Here is a 20,720-nt window from a genome sequence, read left to right on the forward strand (position 1 = left end):
AGACGAGCTACATAAAGGGCATCCACATTTGATTTATCTTTAGTCTATACTGTATGGCTGTCAGCTTAAAGGTCCTCTAAGGTTCTATGAACTCAGTTTAGCTAAACTTGACTCTTGACATGAATTTACTAGTAACATTTAACATGTGACAAGATATTCATAAATCAGATCAAACTACTGAAAGCAACCTGATTGAAATATCCAAGTGGGATCTTATTAATAACATTTTTGATCTCTGAATGATGATGAAGCAAATCCTTGTGCTATGTTCTTTGGCCAATGGATGGCAGCATACATCCTTTCTATGTGCAGTTCTGGATTTCTGATTATCACGGTCCTGTGTGATTCTGAATTGACTTACCAGTGCCCTACTATTAGTGTTGAGGAATGCCCAATAGTGGTCCAATTGTAAAATATGGTTTTATGGATGATACGAATGAAGAGAGACTGATTCTCTGGGATTTGGGGGTGTTTATGTACCTATTCTCAAAGATATCTGATGGCAATACTTTTTATGATGTATTGTGAGCAGAATGACAGAGCCAACAAAACATTATTTAACATGATTCTTCAAAATGTAGGCTACACTTTATTTTAAACAAAAGTACAAAAACAAAAACCAGTATTTACAATACTTGCATGGCAATATTTACCCTCTTTGGTCTTATTTCCAATTTGTTGGTTTCACATTAACTACAACGCAGGACACAAACAGCAAGCTGACAGTATGAGATATGTGGTAAATCTCATAGAAATCTACAGAAGCCTCAAAATCCACAGAACGCTTACATTATAATTATTACTGTCAAATAACTGCAAGAAATTACTATCAATTGTTCAGTACCTTTAAAGCGAAGTGGTTAAATTTGTGAGAATAATTGAATAGAACTAACAGAGATGCTAACCTTGTAATCTTGAACAATATAAATAGCTAAAAATAACCAAAACAAATCACAATTACATCTAGGTCTGATATATTTGCAGGTTCAGTAAATGCTACTCATAACCCTGACCTAAATTGTGAAGTATGCAACTACTGGACAACTTGTCTCTTTACACATAAAATGATATAAAAGCACAGAATTTAACACTATGAACACAACTGAGATAAGACATATTCTGTAATGTAGTGGTTATGTCCAAACTAAACACAACCCACTGATACACAAACAGATGGTCAGAATGTACTGCATGCCTAACAGCATCACTCAATCCCCTGATACTTTTGATTGCAAAAATGTACAAAAAACAAACAGGAACCATGTAACATTCCATGAAATAATTTGTACAACAGATCTTCTACTTCCTGCAATGCAAAGTGATGCATCTTGGTATAATGCTTAACTCATATTACGTTACAACCAAAACTAGTTATGTAGCCTATACCCTTCCCTTAGCCCTTTCATTAAAATATTCAACAGTTTATTTTTCCAATGGAGACTACACAAAATGGCAGTGTATGTTCCATAAAAAAAATACAAAATGTATTGACTGTGTTCGGTTGTGTTAATGGGTGTTTGGTTGTGTTGATGATATGGAACTGAGATGGAACAGCAGCGAATACCTTCAGATCCTCTATAATGCATTGAGGGTCAGGGAGGTATAGGCCAATGCACACATCCTTACAGACAAGGCATATGGTCCAGTAGTTATTCTAATAGCAATAACGTTAATTAAATCCAAGCCAAACACTCTAATTGGCATTTTTCTCAATTTGACCAAATCCTTCTTAACCAACACATGAAACAAAAACTATTACAAAGGAAAGGTAACACATTTGATCCATAGAGCAGACAATTTAGGCTTATGTACAACACATATCCTTTCATTTAGCCAGTTTTTTTCTTTCAATATTCAGAGGAAATAAAGTTTTGTGGATAAGTCCAAATCCAAATGGTCTTCATCCAGTTCAATGCCCCCTTTTCAAATTTTAACAGAAGTGAGCAAAAGCTTCTAGTTTCCGCTTCCGCACTGCAGAAAAATTGTGATGATGTTAACGGCATCTTTTAATCTAAAACATAAGAAGTAAATATTCTAATATACAGTAATAGATGTGTTTTTCAAGACATGTTCTTTACCTTTTTTTTCTCTCATTCTTTAAACATTCATTTTCTTTACACCTCAACTTTCTGGCTGTTTTCCTCCAGCTTCTCCTCTATTTTCTCCTCCAGTTTCTTGCTCTCCTCAGTGGATCCATCCTCCTTCTCACCAGTCTTCCAGCTGCCTTGCCTTTTAACACAAATCAGGTTGTTTAACACAAATCACAGCCCTCCAATAATAATACATACATCACCATAACATGCTATATATGAATGGCATTTTGATTTAATGAACTTACTTGGATTTCTTCATGTACAGCCAGTATGCTAGACCCACAACTACAGTGGCCAGGAGCAGACCAACAATAACTCCCACCACCAACTTTGTTGTGTCACTGTCATCTGATGAGCCTGTAAAGGCACACAGAGAGAGGAGAAACATCAGAAACAAGGAGGGAACATTCTGCAAATGAAGAGACGGCAAAACATAAATTTGTGTATGTATAAACAGGGTTAGGTACGTTACTTTTGGAATGTAATCTGATACAGTTACTAGTTACCTGTCCAAAACTGTAATCGGTAACATAACTTTTGGATTACCCAAACGCAGTAATGTAATCTGATTACTTACTTTTGGATGACTTTCCTTTTAAGAGGTATTAGAAGAAGACAAAAAGGATCGATCAAACGCATTTGGTATGTCATCATAGTGGTCTCTGACCAGAGATGGACGTATTTCAATTACTTTTGAGTATTTTGTATTTCACCAGCCTGAACTACTACATCCAATGTATTTGGTAACAATATACTTTCGAGACCTGTATTACATTTTTTTAAAATAATAATACTTTTCTATACCATTTATTTTATAGCGGTTCACAATTCTGTGTCCCCCTTTCATCCTGCATTGGTATCAGAAGTCTGCTGACAATGGTGTGATAAGAGTGTGTGATAAATTACCAAAATGTAAATGTAAAAATGAACACTTGCAAAACACTTACATTTTGGTAATTTAGCAGACACACTTATCCAGAGCGACTTACAGTTAGTGCATTAAACTAAGGTAGATAAACAACAACAACATATCACAGTAATGGCAAGTAAAACACTCAGGTGGAACAAACTTGAGTCCCAAAAGAAAATGGTAAAACATGAGGATAAATATGAGAGCAGAGCAAGCAGATCAACAAAAGTAGTGAATTTCAGCTTTTTCACTGTGGGAGGCCAATGGAGTTAAACGTAACGTAACTGATTACAGAAGAAGAAAAAATTATCCGTTTACATGTAACTAATTACATGTAATCAGTTACTCCCCAAACCTGTGTATAAATGTCAATGTCAATATGAATGAATAAGGTACTGCATACACATTCATGCTGCAAAATTCAATGGTTGTTATAGAATTTGTAACCTTCTGTATTATGATTTAGATAAATGTGAACTGCTCCTTGTGAACATGTAATAAATACAATATTGGCAAATGAAAGGATGGATAACATTGAGAGATTGTCAGGATGCTGGTGGCTCCACTCCTTCTGATCCTCAGAATTTGTATGTTTATCTTAACAAATATTTCCTACATCCCCAGCACCACATCTTGTTGTTCAACAGCGTTTCAGCAGTGGGGCAATTTGTGGATGCTGTTAATCTGAGATTGTGCTCTGGAGGGTATAATGCACAATAGCAGATTCCACGTTGTCTGGGAAGCTTATATATTTTTCTACAGAATCCCTCCTCTCCTCCCTCTTGCTACAGGAAATGTTAAATAAGATCATCACAACTTACCTTGTTTATCCATTCTCACCTCCTCAAATACTGAAATCAGATATAAAGTTATATTAACGTCCAACCTAGAAATCAGTTAAGTATACTGTATAATGTTATTGGTCAGACAGTGTGTTATCGGCTATGTTAGACTCTAGATTGACTGTAACACGGTGTGGGTTGTTTAGATTTCCTGGTCGCATGCAAACTGAGAATATGACATCAGAGGGGGGAAAGGATAGTCCAGCATCCCGACAAACAGACCAAAAGTGAGGGAGAAGAATGAAAAAGGGAAAAATGCTTTTCCAAAAACACAAAGATGAATGAGATATGGCTGTCTGTACTGATTTATCTAATCAAATACTGCAGAAACCAAAGGGAAATTATTGCCAAGGAGCATGCATAGTATGTCCAGTATGCATAGTTGCATGTTTTAGGTTGGCTAGAGACAAGAACTAGGTCCCCATGGCAAGGTTCCCTCCATAAAACATTTCCATACTTTTTTACTAATCATCATGCAGTGGGGGAGTTTGTTAGCATCGGGAGAGGGTGATCGACCAGATTCACACAAGGATTAGTGAGTTACCCTTTAGAGAGGAAGGAAGGGGATAGGACAGGGAATTTTAGGCCATACCACCACACTGTACTTACAGGTCGACACGTTAATAGCCCTGGTGTCCTGGCCAAGCTCATTGGACACAGTGCAGACAACGGTCAGGTTGACTGTAGGCACAATGGTCAGCTTGTATGAGATCTTCCCATTGACGTAGGGACTTTCATCAGCCTGAAAATTAAATAGACGCAGCTGTTAGTGTACAATGGCTTATCATATATCTTGTGTATCTGATGGAGATTTAAATGCCATGCAGAACATAGCTGCTTCCTCGTCAGTAATAGCACAAAGATGCATATCATAGAATTCTATTGCAAGGAATATATGGAATCTTATATTATTCCATGGCATAATGAATGTTGTTTGAATCAAATAAAATATGTATATTTCATGTACTACCACTAGGAGGTGGTGTTGTATTTTCATGAGGCTCAACCTATTCGTGAAAAGAAGTATCTTCAGGGCATAGAGGCAGAGGACTAGAGAAACCCCCAGACAAACAGGCAACACCCATTTCACATCTTCTAAGAATACGATATGGTGTGTCTGCTATGAAAAGAGCTAGCACTAAACTTACATTTGATGTCTTATCCTATTTACTGTGAACAGGTTTTTTTTCTAAACGTTGAATGCACTGGTGTGTTTGTCCCCAGATGTGCAGAAATGTGAGCTGTGACTAAATTACTGTGTGTGAGTGACTCAGCCATAGAATATTCATCGAAAGAGGTCAGTGCAGCTTTGGAGTGGATTAATCATGCAGACCCAATGGGTGTGTGTGTGGTCATGGGACATGACCACACACACACACACACACACACACACACACACACACACACACACACACACACACACACACACACACACACACACACACACACACACACACACACACACACACACACAATCTCACGCTGGCTCATTGTGTAGCTGTGCTATCAGTGCACACAAAGGTACGCCAAGAACAAAAATCCTTTGTCTTCATGACAGACCAATGCATAATAAACGTGGTGTGCATCTGAGAGAAGGAAACCTATCTACAAAAACACTGAGTCCATCAGTTTGGGAAGTGTCAGTCTGAAAAGTTTCAAGAAGAGAAGTTACTTAGGAAGTCACAAATAGTAACATAGTGAAAGACATTATGGGGGAAGTTTGTCTGTCTGAAATAGTGTGGACAGTAAAATACCACAAGCACTGATTCACTACAAAGACATCCAAAGGTTCATTGACTGTCAACCTCCCAGCTTTAGAGTTCCCTGGCTTCCTGACAGATTCCAATAAAAGGAAGCTTAAATTGACTGTTTTTATAAGGTCAGGAGCTGCTTTCATATCGGCAGTAACACACCCGGAAAGATGGCGAGGATTTGTGTGTTCCGTTCCGTTCATGTGGTGGCACGCCGCAGAAAAATGGGTGCATGGCACAAGGTGTTGCTTTGAGAGAATTCCAGATAGACTAATGATTTTATGAGTCTTTACTGCTATTCCAGGATAGATAAGGGTGTTGTGCGTTTTACAGTAACTGATGGATAAATACAGTATGTGTGGTCTGTATAATGAGTGTCCCTGTGAGTGTGAAGTCTAATGGCACCTCCTGTGTGTCAGTGGAGTGTCCTGGCACCTTAGTGAAGATGTCTGTGTTTGTTCATACCGAGGTGCCGTTGACGCTCCAGGCCACAGTGGGTTTGGGGGAGCCCTCAGCCTCGCAGGTCAGTACCTTGTGCTGGCCATCCTCGCCACGCTGCTTGGCCAACCGCCGGATGACTGGAATACCTGTAAGAAGACGCATGACCTCCTCAGCTACACCAAAACTAATAAGAAAATGATTGCACCATGCCATGCAACAACACCACATGATGTATGGACAACACAAACAAATATGGAGAAAGCCTCTCCCTGAAGTGAAACAGCTACTGGGCAATCAGGATCTTTGAATAAAGGTCTATCATTAGCAACAGGTACAAAAATCTATCTTTGAAAAACAGTGTTGAATGTGACCAGCACAAAAGCCTTAACTGAGTAAATGTCCCAAAGTCTTTACCTTCAACGACCAGCTCGAAAGAGGCTTTCTTGATGAGAGCGCCCATGGTGACCACAACCTCATACTTTCCAGAATCAGAGTAGGTCAGCTTGTCAAACTTAGGCATTTTGTCTAGCTTGCCATTGTCCTGGAATTATATAAGATCAACCATTACATTTGCATTTTGGTCATTTAGCAAACGCTCTTATCCAGAGTGACTTGCAGGAGCAATTAGGGTTAAGTGCCTTGTTCAAGGACGCATCGACAGATTTTTCATGTAGTCGGCTCTGGGATTTGAACCAGCGATCTGTTGGTTACTGACCCAATGCTCATAACCACTAGGCGCCCTTCACATTCATTTAGATGATGAAAAACACGCTGAAGTCATCTTATTGCTTTGATAAGGTTTTATCACCCATTTTCAACCAAAAACATAAATCTAGGCCTTATAATAACTTTTGTACTGTTTAGTCTTACCTTAGTCCAGGACACCCTGAGTTCTCCAGACGCATCGGTCTGCAGGTTCAGAGCCAAGCTTTCGCCGGCGCTCTTCATGACCTTCTCAGAGGGGCTCAAACTCATATCCAGGTCTGAAAGGGAGGAAGGGAGGAGAAAGACACACTGTAAGCAGACAGTTAACCGCCTCGAGGAGAAGGTGCCACAGCACTCCTGTTGAAAACCATATCAGCTCCCTATAGAAGCCTCAGCACGTCCGCATTGATCCAGCTTATTTAACGCATTAAAGGACGTGAGCTTTCCAAGTATTTTCACCTCACAGCGTGAGACGAGATGCTCTGCTTCTATTCTCTATAACAAACCGTATGTCCTTTCCTGCTGAGGGATGCGGTTGCAAACGGAAATATACTCTGACAATGTTCCCCTTTGAGAAAAATAACCCTAATGACTTTATACTGCCGGACAAAGTATGAATTATGAATTAGATGATAAGTAATTTTCCCACACACTTCCAAACGCAATCTATAGTAGCAGGAAATGGGCTAATTATGGCTGGTATTTCCCATGAATCCATTGCTGGCCTAGCATTGTTAAATAAATTGCTGGCAGTATTTCAGTTGAAGATAATACATAACTTAATTGAAGAACTAATGCTAGCTAGTTTAAAACATTGATAAAGATATCTGTAGATAAAGAGTGACTTACAATTGATGGTAATGTTCTTGGAGTCTTCCATCTTGGCATTGTCAATGATAGAACACTTGTATTCCCCTGTGCTGTCACGTGTGACATCAGTCACAGTGTAGGAGTCAGAGTTCTCCACCTTCACCACCTTTCTCTTTAGGAACATAAGGATACATTTTGAAACTCTCAGATGGGCTTGAGTCTAGGTTAATGTAGCACTTCACAGACAGGGTGGATGCTGTAAGACATGTAGAGTTTGACCAGGTGTAGGGTTTGACTGGGTTAAAGAGGACAATGGCAGTAGAAGGCAAGTAATTAAAGGGGTCAGATTAGGAACTAAGGGCATATGCCAGGTGTGGTTTCTGGTTGTGTGGGAGGATAGTGGAGTCATGTCATTGAGAGCTTGCCTGAATGTGGAAGTTGAAGCTGGTGGGAAGTGGGTTCCCGTCGGCCTTGCACTTCAGAGTCACGTTGTCTCCTTCCATAAGGGGCCCTTTAGAAATGACATGTAGACTGACCCTCTCTGTGGGGTCTGTAGGGAGAGGAGAGAGAGAAAGACCAGGAGAGAGAGAACAGGAGCAAGAGAACAGCAGAGATGGAGAGGAGAGACAGAGAGTGAGAACAGGAGCCGGAGAGGAGGAGGACACAGTCAGGCTGAAACCTGAAACACAGTGACCCTGGGCAGACAGGGCTTCTGAGACCATCACAGTGACCCTGGGCAGACAGGGCTTCTGAGACCATCACAGTGACCCTGGGCAGACAGGGCTTCTAAGACCATCCCAGTAAGCAGACTAGCCAAGCTAGTGACGTCCTCAGGGCTGTACACTCCATTTCTGAGTGTGTTCCTGTGGCGATGGCTACTTTTGAATGCAGCGGCGGAGCTGGTCGAACAGCAGCCACACCCGGAGGCTCTAGACAAAATTCTCCTTTCAAACATCAATGATGCTGCTTCAGATCAGCCAAATTGCCAACATTTCTTTAAAAACAGGATTCAAACAGCCGCCGAGCCCTGATAGGTCCTATTTAAAGGGCCATTTCGAGTGAATAACATCGACTATGCTATTCCTCGAACGCTACGCTCCGAATCACTCCCACAACAGACTCATGGACACATAATTTTTAAATTAGTGTCATTATTGTGTCATTATTCTTGTCTGTCTGGGCTGCAAGAAAAGAGCCATAGAGGCACAAATGATCGGACTATAACTTGAAAATAAAACAGCCATCAATCTGGTTGTCGATACACTGACTGCTGGCTGCTGAGGCTGATAGCAGATCAATAGCCTTCCTAGGACAGACAGCAGTTAGGGAAGTTGTGTCGGTTAGGGCAGTTACAGGCAGTTAGGATAGTTCAGGCAGTTAAGGTAGCTGGGGCATCTTGGGTAGTTTAGGTAGTAAGGGTAGTTGAGGGAGTTTGAGGTTGGTTTGGGCAGTTGGGTAGTTAGTTGGAGCAGTTTAGGTAGTTGGAGAAGTTTGGTGGCTCTCTGTTTACTTACAGGTGACAGTGAAGGAGACTGGGGAGGACAATGCGTACAGGGTCCCACAGGTGAACAGAGCATCTGTGTCTCCCTTCTCAGCTGTGTACTGAAGAGTGGAGGAAGTGGTGGTGAGGCCAGTGACTTCGTCCACCTTCACTTTGGAACTGATTATAATGCCTAAAAATAACAACAATACTGATTAGAAATGGTATGGTTACAGAGTAGCATATCGACACACAGATAAACAATAATATGATCACCAAGTTACTGACATTTTGGATCCTGTAGAAACAGACACATTTATGAGAATTGAAGAAAATATGTAGCTCGAGAGGTGATATTTAACTACTCGGTTCTTGTGGAATCTCACACCAAACAAGTGAAATGTGTGAATGTGCAATCTTCAGCCCCTTGCAGTTGTTTACCACTTGTAAAAATCAGAACTTCAATAACGTACCTTTCCCATCCGCCACCAGATGTTTCTTGTTCTTGAACCATGTGATGTTGGCAGCTGGGTTGGAATCAGGGGCGCTGCACTGCCCTAGCTGTGCAGACGATAAAACAAAGCGAGGAAAAAAGCGGAAAAATCTTATTTTAGAACAATCCACAAGGGCATACGAAAGGTTGGAAAATCCTTACATTATAAAAGTAGTTCAATAAAATTCCAATATTTTTGTTGCTTAATTGATAAAATATCTGTGCAAATTAGCTCTCATCTGTGGTGGATCTACTGCATTTGTGAACCCCCCCCCCATGTAGCATGAAATGCCCAAAGCATTTTAAAGCTCCTCTTAGATCCATCCCATGGTTGTTTTAATTGGAGGAGGGATATTCTGCTGTTTACTAATTCATCAGGATCACTTCAAAGCACTCTTCATTCCAGCTGCACCGTCCTTCTTTAGTTTGCCTCAAGATACTTCATCTCCAATGAACAATTTCCCTTGATATTCCTGCTTAATATAATGTAGGCATAAGCAAAAGCATATGATGAACCTACCTGGGTTGGTTTGCCAATCTCCAGTTCTGCGGCTAGGGCTGTGATCTCCACTCCGGTTGGAGCCTCTGTAGAACAGTTAATAACATTAACAAGCTGTAGGCATCTCAGAAAGCACTCACTATCACTCTGGCTAACCATCATAATATCACACAGCACAGCACTGACCTGTACCTCAAAGGCCCATTCCATAGCATGCATTAGTATGGCTGCAATATTGCCCTTATGTACCCACTGTGGATAAGGAGTTTGACTGGGTATTCTGAGATGTCAGCCCCAGCCACCACCATGCAGGTGAAAATCTTCTCATCCTTCAGTGATGCTGCAGCAATCAGCAGGCTGGAGTTTTCGGCCATACTGACACGGTCTTTGTACTGGTCGGTGGCTATGACAGAGGCATCCTGGTCTTTCAGCTGGGTCAGCAGGTCCCCATTGTCCTGGAAATATAAAACAGTTTGGGTATTAAAAAACTAGCTAACGGAGCTGTACTACTGTAGGACTTGGTATAGAAACCATTGAACATATCATTCACCCACTAATGGTGAAGGAGCTAAATAGACTTAGTTTATGACTTATTAATAGATATTTTAGAATATCTAATCATTATTTTTACACTGTTGCTGCTCTGGAAGTTTGAAAGCTTGAAGAGGACGTGTATACATATATACTGAACAAAAATATAAATGCAACATGCAACAATTTCAAAGATTTTACTGAGTTACAGTTCATAAGGAAATCAGTCCATTTAAATAAATTAGGCCCTAATCTATGGATTTCACATGACTGGGAATACAGATATGCATCTGTTGGTCACAGATACCTTAAATAAAAGGTAGGGGTGTGGATCAGAAAACCAGTCAGTATCTGGTGTGACCACCATTTGCCTCATTTTTTTTTTTTTTTTTTTACCTTTATTTAACCAGGCAAGTCAGTTAAGAACACATTCTTATTTTCAATGACGGCCTGGGAACAGTGGGTTAACTGCCTGTTCAGGGGCAGAACGACAGATTTGTACCTTGTCAGCTCGGGGGTTTGAACTCACAACCTTCCGGTTACTAGTCCAACGCTCTAACCACTAGGCTACGCTGCCACCCCTCATGCAGCACGACACATCTCCTTCATATAGAGTTAATCAGGCTGTTGATTGTGGCCTGTGGAATGTTGTCCCACTCCTCGTCAATGGTTGTGCAAAGTTGCTGGATATTGGCGGGAACTGGAACATGCTGTCGTACACGTCGATTCAGAGCATCCCAAACATGCTCAATGGGTGACATGTCTAGTGAGGATGCAGGCCATGGAAAAACTGACATTTTCAGCTTCCAGGAATTGTGTACAAATCCTTGCGACATCATGCTGAAACATGAGGTGATGGCGGCAGATGAATGGCATGACAATGGGCCTCAGGATCTTGTCACGGTATCTTTGTGCATTCAAATTGCAATTGATAAAATGCAATTGTGTTTGCTGCCCATACCATAACCCCACCGCCACCATGGGGCACTCTGTTCACAACGTTGACATCAGCAAACCGCTCGCCCACACAACGCCATACACGTGGTCTGCAGATGTGAGGCCAGTTGGACGCACTGTCAAATTCTCTAAAACGACGTTGGAGGCGGCTTAACATTAAATTCTCTGGAAAAAAGCTCTGGTGGACATTCCTGCAGTCAGCATGCCAATTGCACGGTCCCACAAAACATGAGACATCTGTGGCATTGTGTTCTGTGACAAAACTGCACATTTTGGAGTGGCCTTTTATTGTCCCCAGCACAAGATTCACCTGTGTAATGATCATGCGGTTTAACTTCTTTGTGGTAGGGGGCGGTATTTTCACGTCCGGATGAAAAGCGTGCCCAGAGTAAACTGCCTGCTACTCAGGCCCAGATACTAGGATATGCATATTATTAGTAGATTTGGATAGAAAACACTGAAGTTTCTAAAACTGTTTGAATGATGTCTGTGAGTAAAGCAGAACTCATATGGCAAGCAAAAACTTGAGAAAAAATCCAACCAGGAAGTGGGAAATTTGAGATTTGTAGGTTTTCAAGTCTTAGCCTATCCAATATACAGTTTCTGTGGGGTCATATTGCACTTCCCAAGGCTTCCACTAGATGTCAACAGTCTTTAGAACCTTGTTTCAGGCTTCTACTGGGAAGTGGGAGAGAATGAGAGCTGATTGAGTCATGGGTCTGCCAGAAAGCCATGTGCTCAGTCAGGCGGGAGCCCGTGAGAGTTAGCTCCGTTCCCTTTCATTTCTAAAGACAAAGGAATTCTCCGATTGAAACATTATTGAAGATTTATGATAAAAACATCCAAAAGATTGATTATATACATCGTTTGACATGTTTCTACGAACTGTAATATAACTTTTTTTACTTTGTCTGGACCTAGTGCCTGCGCATTTTGATTACTGTACTAAATGCGCAAACAAAAAGGAGGTATTTGAACATAAATTATGGACTTTATCGAACAAAACTAACATTTATTGTGGAACTGGGATTCCTGGGAGTGCATTCTGATTAAGATCATCAAAGGTAAGTGAATAATTATAATGCTAATTCTGACTTTTGTTGACTCCATAACATGGCGGGTATCTGTATTGCTTGTTTTGGTCTCTGAGCGCTGTACTCAGATTATTCCATGGTGCGCTATTTCCATAAAGCTTTTTTGAAATCTGACACAGCGGTTGCATTAAGGAGAAGTATATATTTAATTCCATGTATAACAGTTGTATTTTCATCAACATTTATGATGAGCATTTCTGTAAATTGACGTAGCTCTCTGCACTTTCACCGGATGTTTTGTCACCGGATGTTTTAGAGGCAAAACAAAAATCGGACACTGTGGTGGGATTAACAACAAGTTTATCTTTAAAATGGTGTATAATACATGTATGTTTGAGGAATTTTAATTATGAGATCTCTGTCGTTTGAATTTGGCGCCCTGCACTTTCACTGAATGTTGGTCAGGTGGGACGTTAGCGTCCCACGTACCCTAGAGAGGTTAATAAGTTTATTGATATGCCACGCCTGTCAGGTGGATGGATTGTGTATCAAGAATGGTCCACCACCCAAAGGATATCCAGCCAACCTGATACGACTGTGGGAAGCATTAGAGTAAACAATGGCCAGCATCCCTATGGGATACCTTGCAGTGTCCATGCCCTGATGAATTGAGGCTGGTCTGAGGGCAAGAGGGGGAAACTCAATATTAGGAAGGTGTTCCTAATGTTTTGTATACTCAGTGTATATCAACAACTTACGTATTTCCATTTTGTTATGAACAGGTCCTTTGGTTTGGGGGCTCCATTGTTGCATGGCACCTCAACGGTCTCTCCATACAGGCCGATAACAGTATCCATAGCGCTCACTGAGAGAGAGAGAAAAACACATGGTCATTTACTCAGTCAGGAAAAGGAATTTACTGGTCATTTACTCAGCCAGGAAAATATATTTTTATATATATATTTTTAAACCTTTACCCCTTTTTCGTGGTATCCAATTGGCAGTTACAGTCTTGTCTCATCGCTGCAACTCCCGTATGACTCGGGAGAGGCAAAGGTCGAGTTGTTTTTTTTTTGGCTGGGTTGTGTTTCGGAGGACGCACTGCTCCCGACCTTCGCCACTCCCGAGTCCGTATGGGAGTTGCAGCGATGAGACAAGACTGTAACTGCCAATTAGGTACCACGAAAAAGGGGTAAATGTAAAAAAATATATACAAAAATGATTCTTGACACAATGCCCGCTTAACACCATTGTGCCAGAGGAAACACCATACACCTTGCAACCATGTCAGCATGCATTGCGCCCAGCCTGCCACAGGAGTTGCTAGTGCATGATTGGACAAGAACATCCCTGCCGGCCAAACCCTCCCTAACCCAGCCAATGCTGGCGCAATTGCGTACCGACCCATGGGTCTCCCGGTCACGACAGGCTGCGACAGAGCCTGGACTCGAACCAGGATCTCTAATGGCACAGCTAGCATAGCGATGCAGTGCCTTTGACCACTGCCCCACTCAGGAGGCCTTGTCTGTGGGAAAATCTAATTATATTTAACACAGCCCGAGATCTATTGACTTTCAAATGAAATCAGGTCTTACTGACTGTTGTGGGGAATGTCAACTCATCTTCATAAATATCTATCAGGTTGTTAATTGACAGGTGTCAGTCTACCTTGTAGCACATTAATGAAATGCACAAGTGTAGCCAACATTTGAAATGGCTTATTTACAGCCACTTTACTTCACATCCTTTCCCACCCCCAATCTGTACAATATGTTGCTGTGTAGACAAAGTCCAGCATGAAAGAGTGAGAAAACAGGGGCAAAGTCCAGCATGAGAGAGTGAGAAAACAGGGGCAAAGTCCAGCATGAGAGAGTAAGAAAACAGGGGCAAAGTCCAGCATGAGAGAGAGAGAGACTGATGGAAGGGATTGTCACACAGGCATAGAGAGGGGGGAAAAAGAGGTCCTCATTGTCATGATGTGGCCCTTTCTGGGTGTAGATCGTAGCTTCCCCCTCTCTCATTCTCTCCTACACCCAGGTTCTGTTATCTCAGGTCGTAAATTCCTGGCGGAGACTCTTTTCCCCTTTTCATGCAGAGAGAAAGACCACAGAGTGAACAAAGGATTTCACGTGGCCGAACTCCTAAATCCCCAAAATGGGAAAATGAAACTATATGTCCACTTGTGATAATGTGGGAAGGGTCAGTGGACACTTAAGGGACAGTTATGTTGAATGTGTTTCATTTGGTGACCTCATCGAAGGACAGGGAACACACATAATATATCTCTGAATGTGTACATTTCTCAATTACGGTGTTTGCATCTAATTCTTGTATAAACTGAATGAGTAAAGATGAAACTATTTGTGAAATGATATAATGTGATGTTAAGCCTTTTATGTGAGAGAATTGTATTCCCTTTAAAGTTTAACTAAGTCATTGGCCCGTCCCCGTGAGCACAGACATGATCTGGTGTCATGGAACCACCTTTTCTATTGTTACGAATAAAAAACCCTCCTGAGGAAATCCTCTTCAGACTAAGCAAACCCACAGTGTGAGCTGTGATTGCGAATAGTTAAGACCATGCATACCTCGGTGTAAGCTGAGGTGGCACAGGTTTGAGACCCAAAACTAAAAAACTATACCACGTGGAACATTGGCTACACATCTGGAAATGGTTAAACTCTGAGACTATTGATCCCTACAGAATAAGAGCAAATCTTAGATACTAATTACTAGTCTGCAGCTAGAAATGATGTAAACCTCGGACGAGAATACCGACAACCGCCGAAACACCTATTCTATGAGAACATTTCTGAATGGTACTCTGAAGTATACATTCTAACCATGAAATAGGACTACCTGACATGATGACTCCTTGCTGTCCCCAGTCCACCTGGCCATGCTGCTGCTCCAGTTTCAACTGTTCTGCCTTATTATTATTCAACCATGCTGGTCATTTATGAACATTTGAACATCTTGGCCATGTTCTGTTATAATCTCCACCCGACACAGCCAGAAGAGGACTGGCCACCCCACATAGCCTGGTTCCTCTCTAGGTTTCTTCCTAGGTTTTGGCCTTTCTAGGGAGTTTTTCCTAGCCACCGTGCTTCTACACCTGCATTGCTTGCTGTTTGGGGTTTTAGGCTGGGTTTCTGTACAGCACTTTGAGATATCAGCTGATGTACGAAGGGCTATATAAATAAATTTGATTTGATTTGAAATACTTTGATCTTCAGGGAAACAGAAAGAGACTTGGATGAATTCTCCAGCAGACGGACCGGATTCCAATAGGGAAGACAACAATGACATACACCGTAAATATGTACGAATGAGCGGCCGTTCATGTGCGAATGACTAGCATTTCAATGTCGATAATTATAGACTATGTAATGAATCCATTTTGTCTTTCCAGCACTTTCTCAGTCCACACCCACTTCCCTTTGTCCACTAAGCCGTCATATTGGCTTATCCCACTAGGGAATCTGTTAGTAACCAATATCTACTGTTTGTTTGATTATGCATTTCTGTGATTATTTAGTTAGTTAGTAAAATAAATGATTAAGCCAATTGGTGTATGGATGATTGATAGTAAAGGCGGGGTTTGTGAAGATAACCAACAATTTACGACTTTCAAATGAGTGACGTGAGGTAAAGAATAATTCAGAAATAGAAGACTAATTGATCAGATATTAAAATATCTGAAGAGTTATATTTGGAAAAGTATAACTTTGTAATCTGAAGATCTTCTGTGGTGCCCCGATTTCCTAGTTAATTAAATTTACAGGATTAGTTTAAAGACACGACATCATGGAGCAACTGACTACAAGGTGTTGCTCAGCTAGCCATCAACAGCACTCACATTTCAGCCTTTTCAGAGTTCAGGTCGGGGTTAGGGGGTGGTTAGGAAAGGAAATGACATAGCAGAGCCATAGAACTAATAAAACACCTAGACTGGAGGCTAAAGGACGGCAATTAACAAACTGTATCTGCTAGATTTACTGGTAAAAAGCCTTAACCCCATACGTAAACAATAAACAAAGTACTCAACTGTCCTGAGTCATTTTACATTAAATGAATCACCTCCATTGCAACATCAGGGGATCTCCCCAACAAAAGCAGCAGAGTATGCTATCTCTACAGACGATACTGTCACGCCCTGACCTTAGTTATCTTTGTTTTCTTTATTATTTGGTTAGGTCAGGGTGTGACAAGGGTGGTTTGTTTAGTTTTTGTATTGTCTAGGGTTTTTTGTATGTCTAGGTTTTTTTGTATGTCTAGGGGTTTTTCTAGGTGTTTATATGTCTATGGTTGCCTAGATTGGTTCTCAATCAGAGGCAGCTGTTTATCGTTGTCTCTGATCGGGAACAATATTTAGGTAGCCATATGCCTTGGTTATTTTGTGGGTTGTTATTCTATGTTTAGTTGCCTGTGCTGCACTAGCCATATTGCTTCACGGTTTGTTTAGTTCTGTTCAGTGTTCTCTCTTTTATTAAAGAGTTATGTTCGCTTACCACGCTGCGCCTTGGTCTCCTCTTTATGACGACCGTGACAGCTACACTGCATTCCAGTGCTTGATTTGGGATGAAAGAAGTGCTGTCTTTTTCCAAGTCGGTCCATTAGACTATGTTCACTAAAATTCACAAATGACTAAATGCTATAGAGACCTGATTATTTACTGTTACACATTTTCCATGACTATTTATTATAATCTACATTAAAAAGTAAGCATTATTGACACTAGAAAGCTGCTGTGTCTGATCCCATGTAGACCTACCATCTCCTGCCCTTGTGCCCTTGATCAAGGCACTTAACCTCTCCACAAAGTAGAACTGCACTGTTAGTCACATGTTGTCAAAATATGGTCAACCCTCCATCTGGAGAGCTCCTGGGTGTGCAGGCTTGGCTATTGATCCAGCCCAAGTCTGCTGATCAAGGTCCTGTTGAGCAGCTGATGTTTAGGCTACAATGTAGTTATACCAGGGCTTGAACAAACGTCTGCATACCCAGTAGCTATCCTGGAGGATGGTTCCCACCCTTGATATAAAATATTGCAACATTATGTCTTTCTAAAATTATTCCCTCTTTCAACGAATCAGGGATCAAATGGATAAAGTAGGCTACTTCAAAGCAAGGTATCTAACTAGACATTTGTGTTATAAGGTTCAAATATTCATGTTTTGGGAGAGATTGTTGGTCAATTAGGCTATTCTTCGGCTCTTTCTCAATTAATCTTTCCTCGACTCCTTTCCTCATCCCCTTCTAAAAACCCATTGGAGAAGAAGGTGAGAGGGGAGGGACAATACAGTTGCAATACAATAAAGGTGAGGAGATAGGATGCGCGTAATCAAGGAAAGACAAAGTAAGAAAGCCCTAGAAGCCATCGTGTGGTGATCTCACCTGCCCAGACCTAAAGTATGGTTATCTTAGCTCAACCAAGATCATAGTTTTGGTATGATAATGGATGCTGCTTTGTGGGTATGAAATGCTGTTGTGTACAGGGGTTGCATCCTAGGTCAGCCATTCACGGATTGTTACACCCACACCAATGATTAAGGACAAATCTGTGCAGTATCGTCAGACAAAATGAGAGTGAGTGACAAACAAATAAAACAGACAAACAGGGAATGTTCAATAACCAAAAAATACACAATGCTTAATTAAACACTTTATTTCATATCATACAAAGAACACCTATGTAAATGGTTAGTTGTCATGCCTTCCTCCGAGGTCGGTCCCTCTCCTTGTTCAGACGACGTTCGGTGGTCGACGTCACCGGTCTTCTAGCCATCGTCGATCCACCTTTCATTTTCCATTTGTTTTGTCTTGTCTTCCCACACACCTGGTTTAAATTACATCATTACATGTTGTGTATTTAACCCTCTGTTCCCCCCCATGTCCTTGTCCGGAATTGTTTATTGTAATGCTTGTGCACGTTATGCTGGTGTGTGACGGGTTTTACCCATTGATTATTGTACTGTTAACGGTGGTTTTATTTATTAAACTGCGCCTTGGTAAATCCGTTTTGCTCTCATGCGCCTGACTTCTCTGCCGCCAGTACGCTACACTTACATTAGTGGCTTTTGACATTCATCTTACTCCCAAGCAAGAGAGGATTGAATAGTTAAATGAATAGTGTCTAATATAAATAATAAGCAGAATGTCAGGGCTGGGATGGAACAGAAACCTGCACACCCAGTAGCTAGATATCTAGGAGCAAGATTGGCCATGCATGTTACAGGCCTATGTATTGTTACTTTTAACAGTATTTTTGTAGTCCTACTACAACCAATTCTAACAGTAAACCAGTAGTATATATAACCCATAGGAGATATACACTTCAGTCTCTCTAGAACTTGGAACTTTCTTAGGGACCTTCATCCACAGAAAGCTTTCACAGGTCTCTGTATCTGAGGTTAGGAAACATATACATTAGACCAGGACATGCTTCACTATTTTTAAGCGATATACAGTGGGGCAAAAAAGTATGTAGTCAGCCACCAATTGTGCAAGTTCTTTCACTTAAAAAGATGAGAGAGGCCTGTAATTTTCATCATAGGTACACTTCAACTATGACAGACAAAATGAGGAAAAAAAATCCAGAAAATCACATTGTAGGATTTTTAATGAATTTATTTGCAAATTATGGTGGAAAATAAGTATTTGGTCACCTACAAACAAGCAAGATTTCTGGCTCTCACAGACCTGTAACTTCTTTAAGAGGCTCCTCTGTCCTCCACTCGTTACTTGTATTAATGGCACCTGTTTGAACTTGTTATCAGTATAACCTCAAACAGTCACATTCCAAACTCCACTATGGCCAAGACCAAAGAGCTGTCAATGGACACCAGAAACAAAATTGTAGACCTGCACCAGGCTGGGAAGACTGAATCTGCAATAGGTAAGCAGCTTGGTTTGAAGAAATCAACTGTGGGAGCAATTATTAGGAAATGGAAGACATACAAGACCACTGATAATCTCCCTTGATCTGGGGCTCCACGCAAGATCTCACCCCATGGGGTCAAAATGATCACAAGAACGGTGAGCAAAAATCCCAGAACCACACTGGGGGACCTAGTGAATGACCTGCAGAGAGCTGGGACCAAAGTAACAAAGCCTACCATCAGTAACACACTACGCCGCTAGGGACTCAAATCCTGCAGTGCCAGACATGTCCCCCTGCTTAAGCCAATACATATCCAGGCCCGTCTGAAGTTTTCTAGAGAGCATTTGGATGATCCAGAAGAAGATTGGGAGAATGTCATATGGTCAGATGAAGCCAAAATATAACTTTTGGGTGGACAAAGAATGCTGAGTTGCATCCAAAGAACACCGTACCTACTGTGAAGCATGGGTGTGGAAACATCATGCTTTGAGGCTGTTTTTCTGCAAAGGGACCAGGACGACTGATCCTTGTAAAGGAAAGAATGAATGGGGCCATGTATCATGAGATTTTGAGTGAAAACCTCCTTCTATCAGCAAGGGCATTGAAGATGAAACGTGGCTGGGTCTTTCAGCATGACAATGATCCCAAACACACCGCCCTGGCAATGAAGGAGTGGCTTCGTAAGAAGCATTTCAAGATCCTGGAGTGGCCTAGCCAGTCTCCAGATCTCAACCCCATAGAAAATCTTTGGAGGGAGTAGAAAGTCTGTGTTGCCCAGCAACAGCCCCAAAACATCTCTGCTCTAGAGGAGATCTGCATGGAGGAATGGGCCAAAATACCAGCAACAGTGTGTGAAAACCTTGTGAAGACTTACAGAAAATGTTTGACCTCTGTCATTGCCAACATTGCCAACAAAGGGTATATAATAAAGTATTGAGAAAAACTTTTGTTATTTTCCACCATAATTTGCAAATAAATTCATTAAAAATCCTACAATGTGATTTTCTGGATTTTTTTTTCTCATTGTGTCTGTCATAGTTGAAGTGTACCTATGATGAAAATTACAGGCCTCTCTCATCTTTTTAAGTGGGAGAACTTGCACAATTGGTGGCTGACTAAATACTTTTTTGCCCCATTTGATATTTCGTTGAAATTGTCTTTTTATATTGTCATAGCTCTCTCTTTGGGGCTGAAAACTTGTTCATTAGCTAGCTAGATATCTTAGCTACTAGCTAGGTAGTTAACTTGTCGTTTTTAGCAGATCAAGCTAACCTTTGTGTCATTAAATAAA

At 41.2% G+C, this 20,720-nt stretch overlaps 1 protein-coding gene across 2 annotated transcripts in view; it reads right to left on the minus strand.

Moving 5' to 3' along the window:
- Positions 1–576: 576 nt before the first annotated feature.
- LOC115136704 (CD166 antigen homolog A-like) overlaps positions 577–20,720 on the minus strand; it is a 71,527-nt gene continuing 51,383 nt past the window's right edge. For both annotated transcript variants that reach the window (XM_029672382.2, XM_029672383.2), the window contains exons 2-16: positions 13,305–13,411; positions 10,278–10,479; positions 10,046–10,110; positions 9,506–9,593; positions 9,067–9,225; positions 7,978–8,102; positions 7,592–7,724; positions 6,908–7,020; positions 6,452–6,578; positions 6,062–6,183; positions 4,455–4,587; positions 3,825–3,854; positions 2,339–2,450; positions 2,079–2,229; positions 577–1,971 (exon numbers count right to left, since the gene is read on the minus strand). In XM_029672382.2, the coding sequence (XP_029528242.1) occupies positions 2,115–2,229; positions 2,339–2,450; positions 3,825–3,854; positions 4,455–4,587; positions 6,062–6,183; positions 6,452–6,578; positions 6,908–7,020; positions 7,592–7,724; positions 7,978–8,102; positions 9,067–9,225; positions 9,506–9,593; positions 10,046–10,110; positions 10,278–10,479; positions 13,305–13,411 (1,631 nt within the window). In that variant the 3' untranslated portion in view covers positions 577–1,971; positions 2,079–2,114. The remainder of the gene's footprint in view (positions 1,972–2,078; positions 2,230–2,338; positions 2,451–3,824; positions 3,855–4,454; positions 4,588–6,061; positions 6,184–6,451; positions 6,579–6,907; positions 7,021–7,591; positions 7,725–7,977; positions 8,103–9,066; positions 9,226–9,505; positions 9,594–10,045; positions 10,111–10,277; positions 10,480–13,304; positions 13,412–20,720) is intronic.

Source organism: Oncorhynchus nerka, linkage group LG11 (assembly GCF_034236695.1).
Source record: "Oncorhynchus nerka isolate Pitt River linkage group LG11, Oner_Uvic_2.0, whole genome shotgun sequence".
In the NCBI taxonomy this organism is placed as follows: domain Eukaryota; kingdom Metazoa; phylum Chordata; class Actinopteri; order Salmoniformes; family Salmonidae; genus Oncorhynchus; species Oncorhynchus nerka.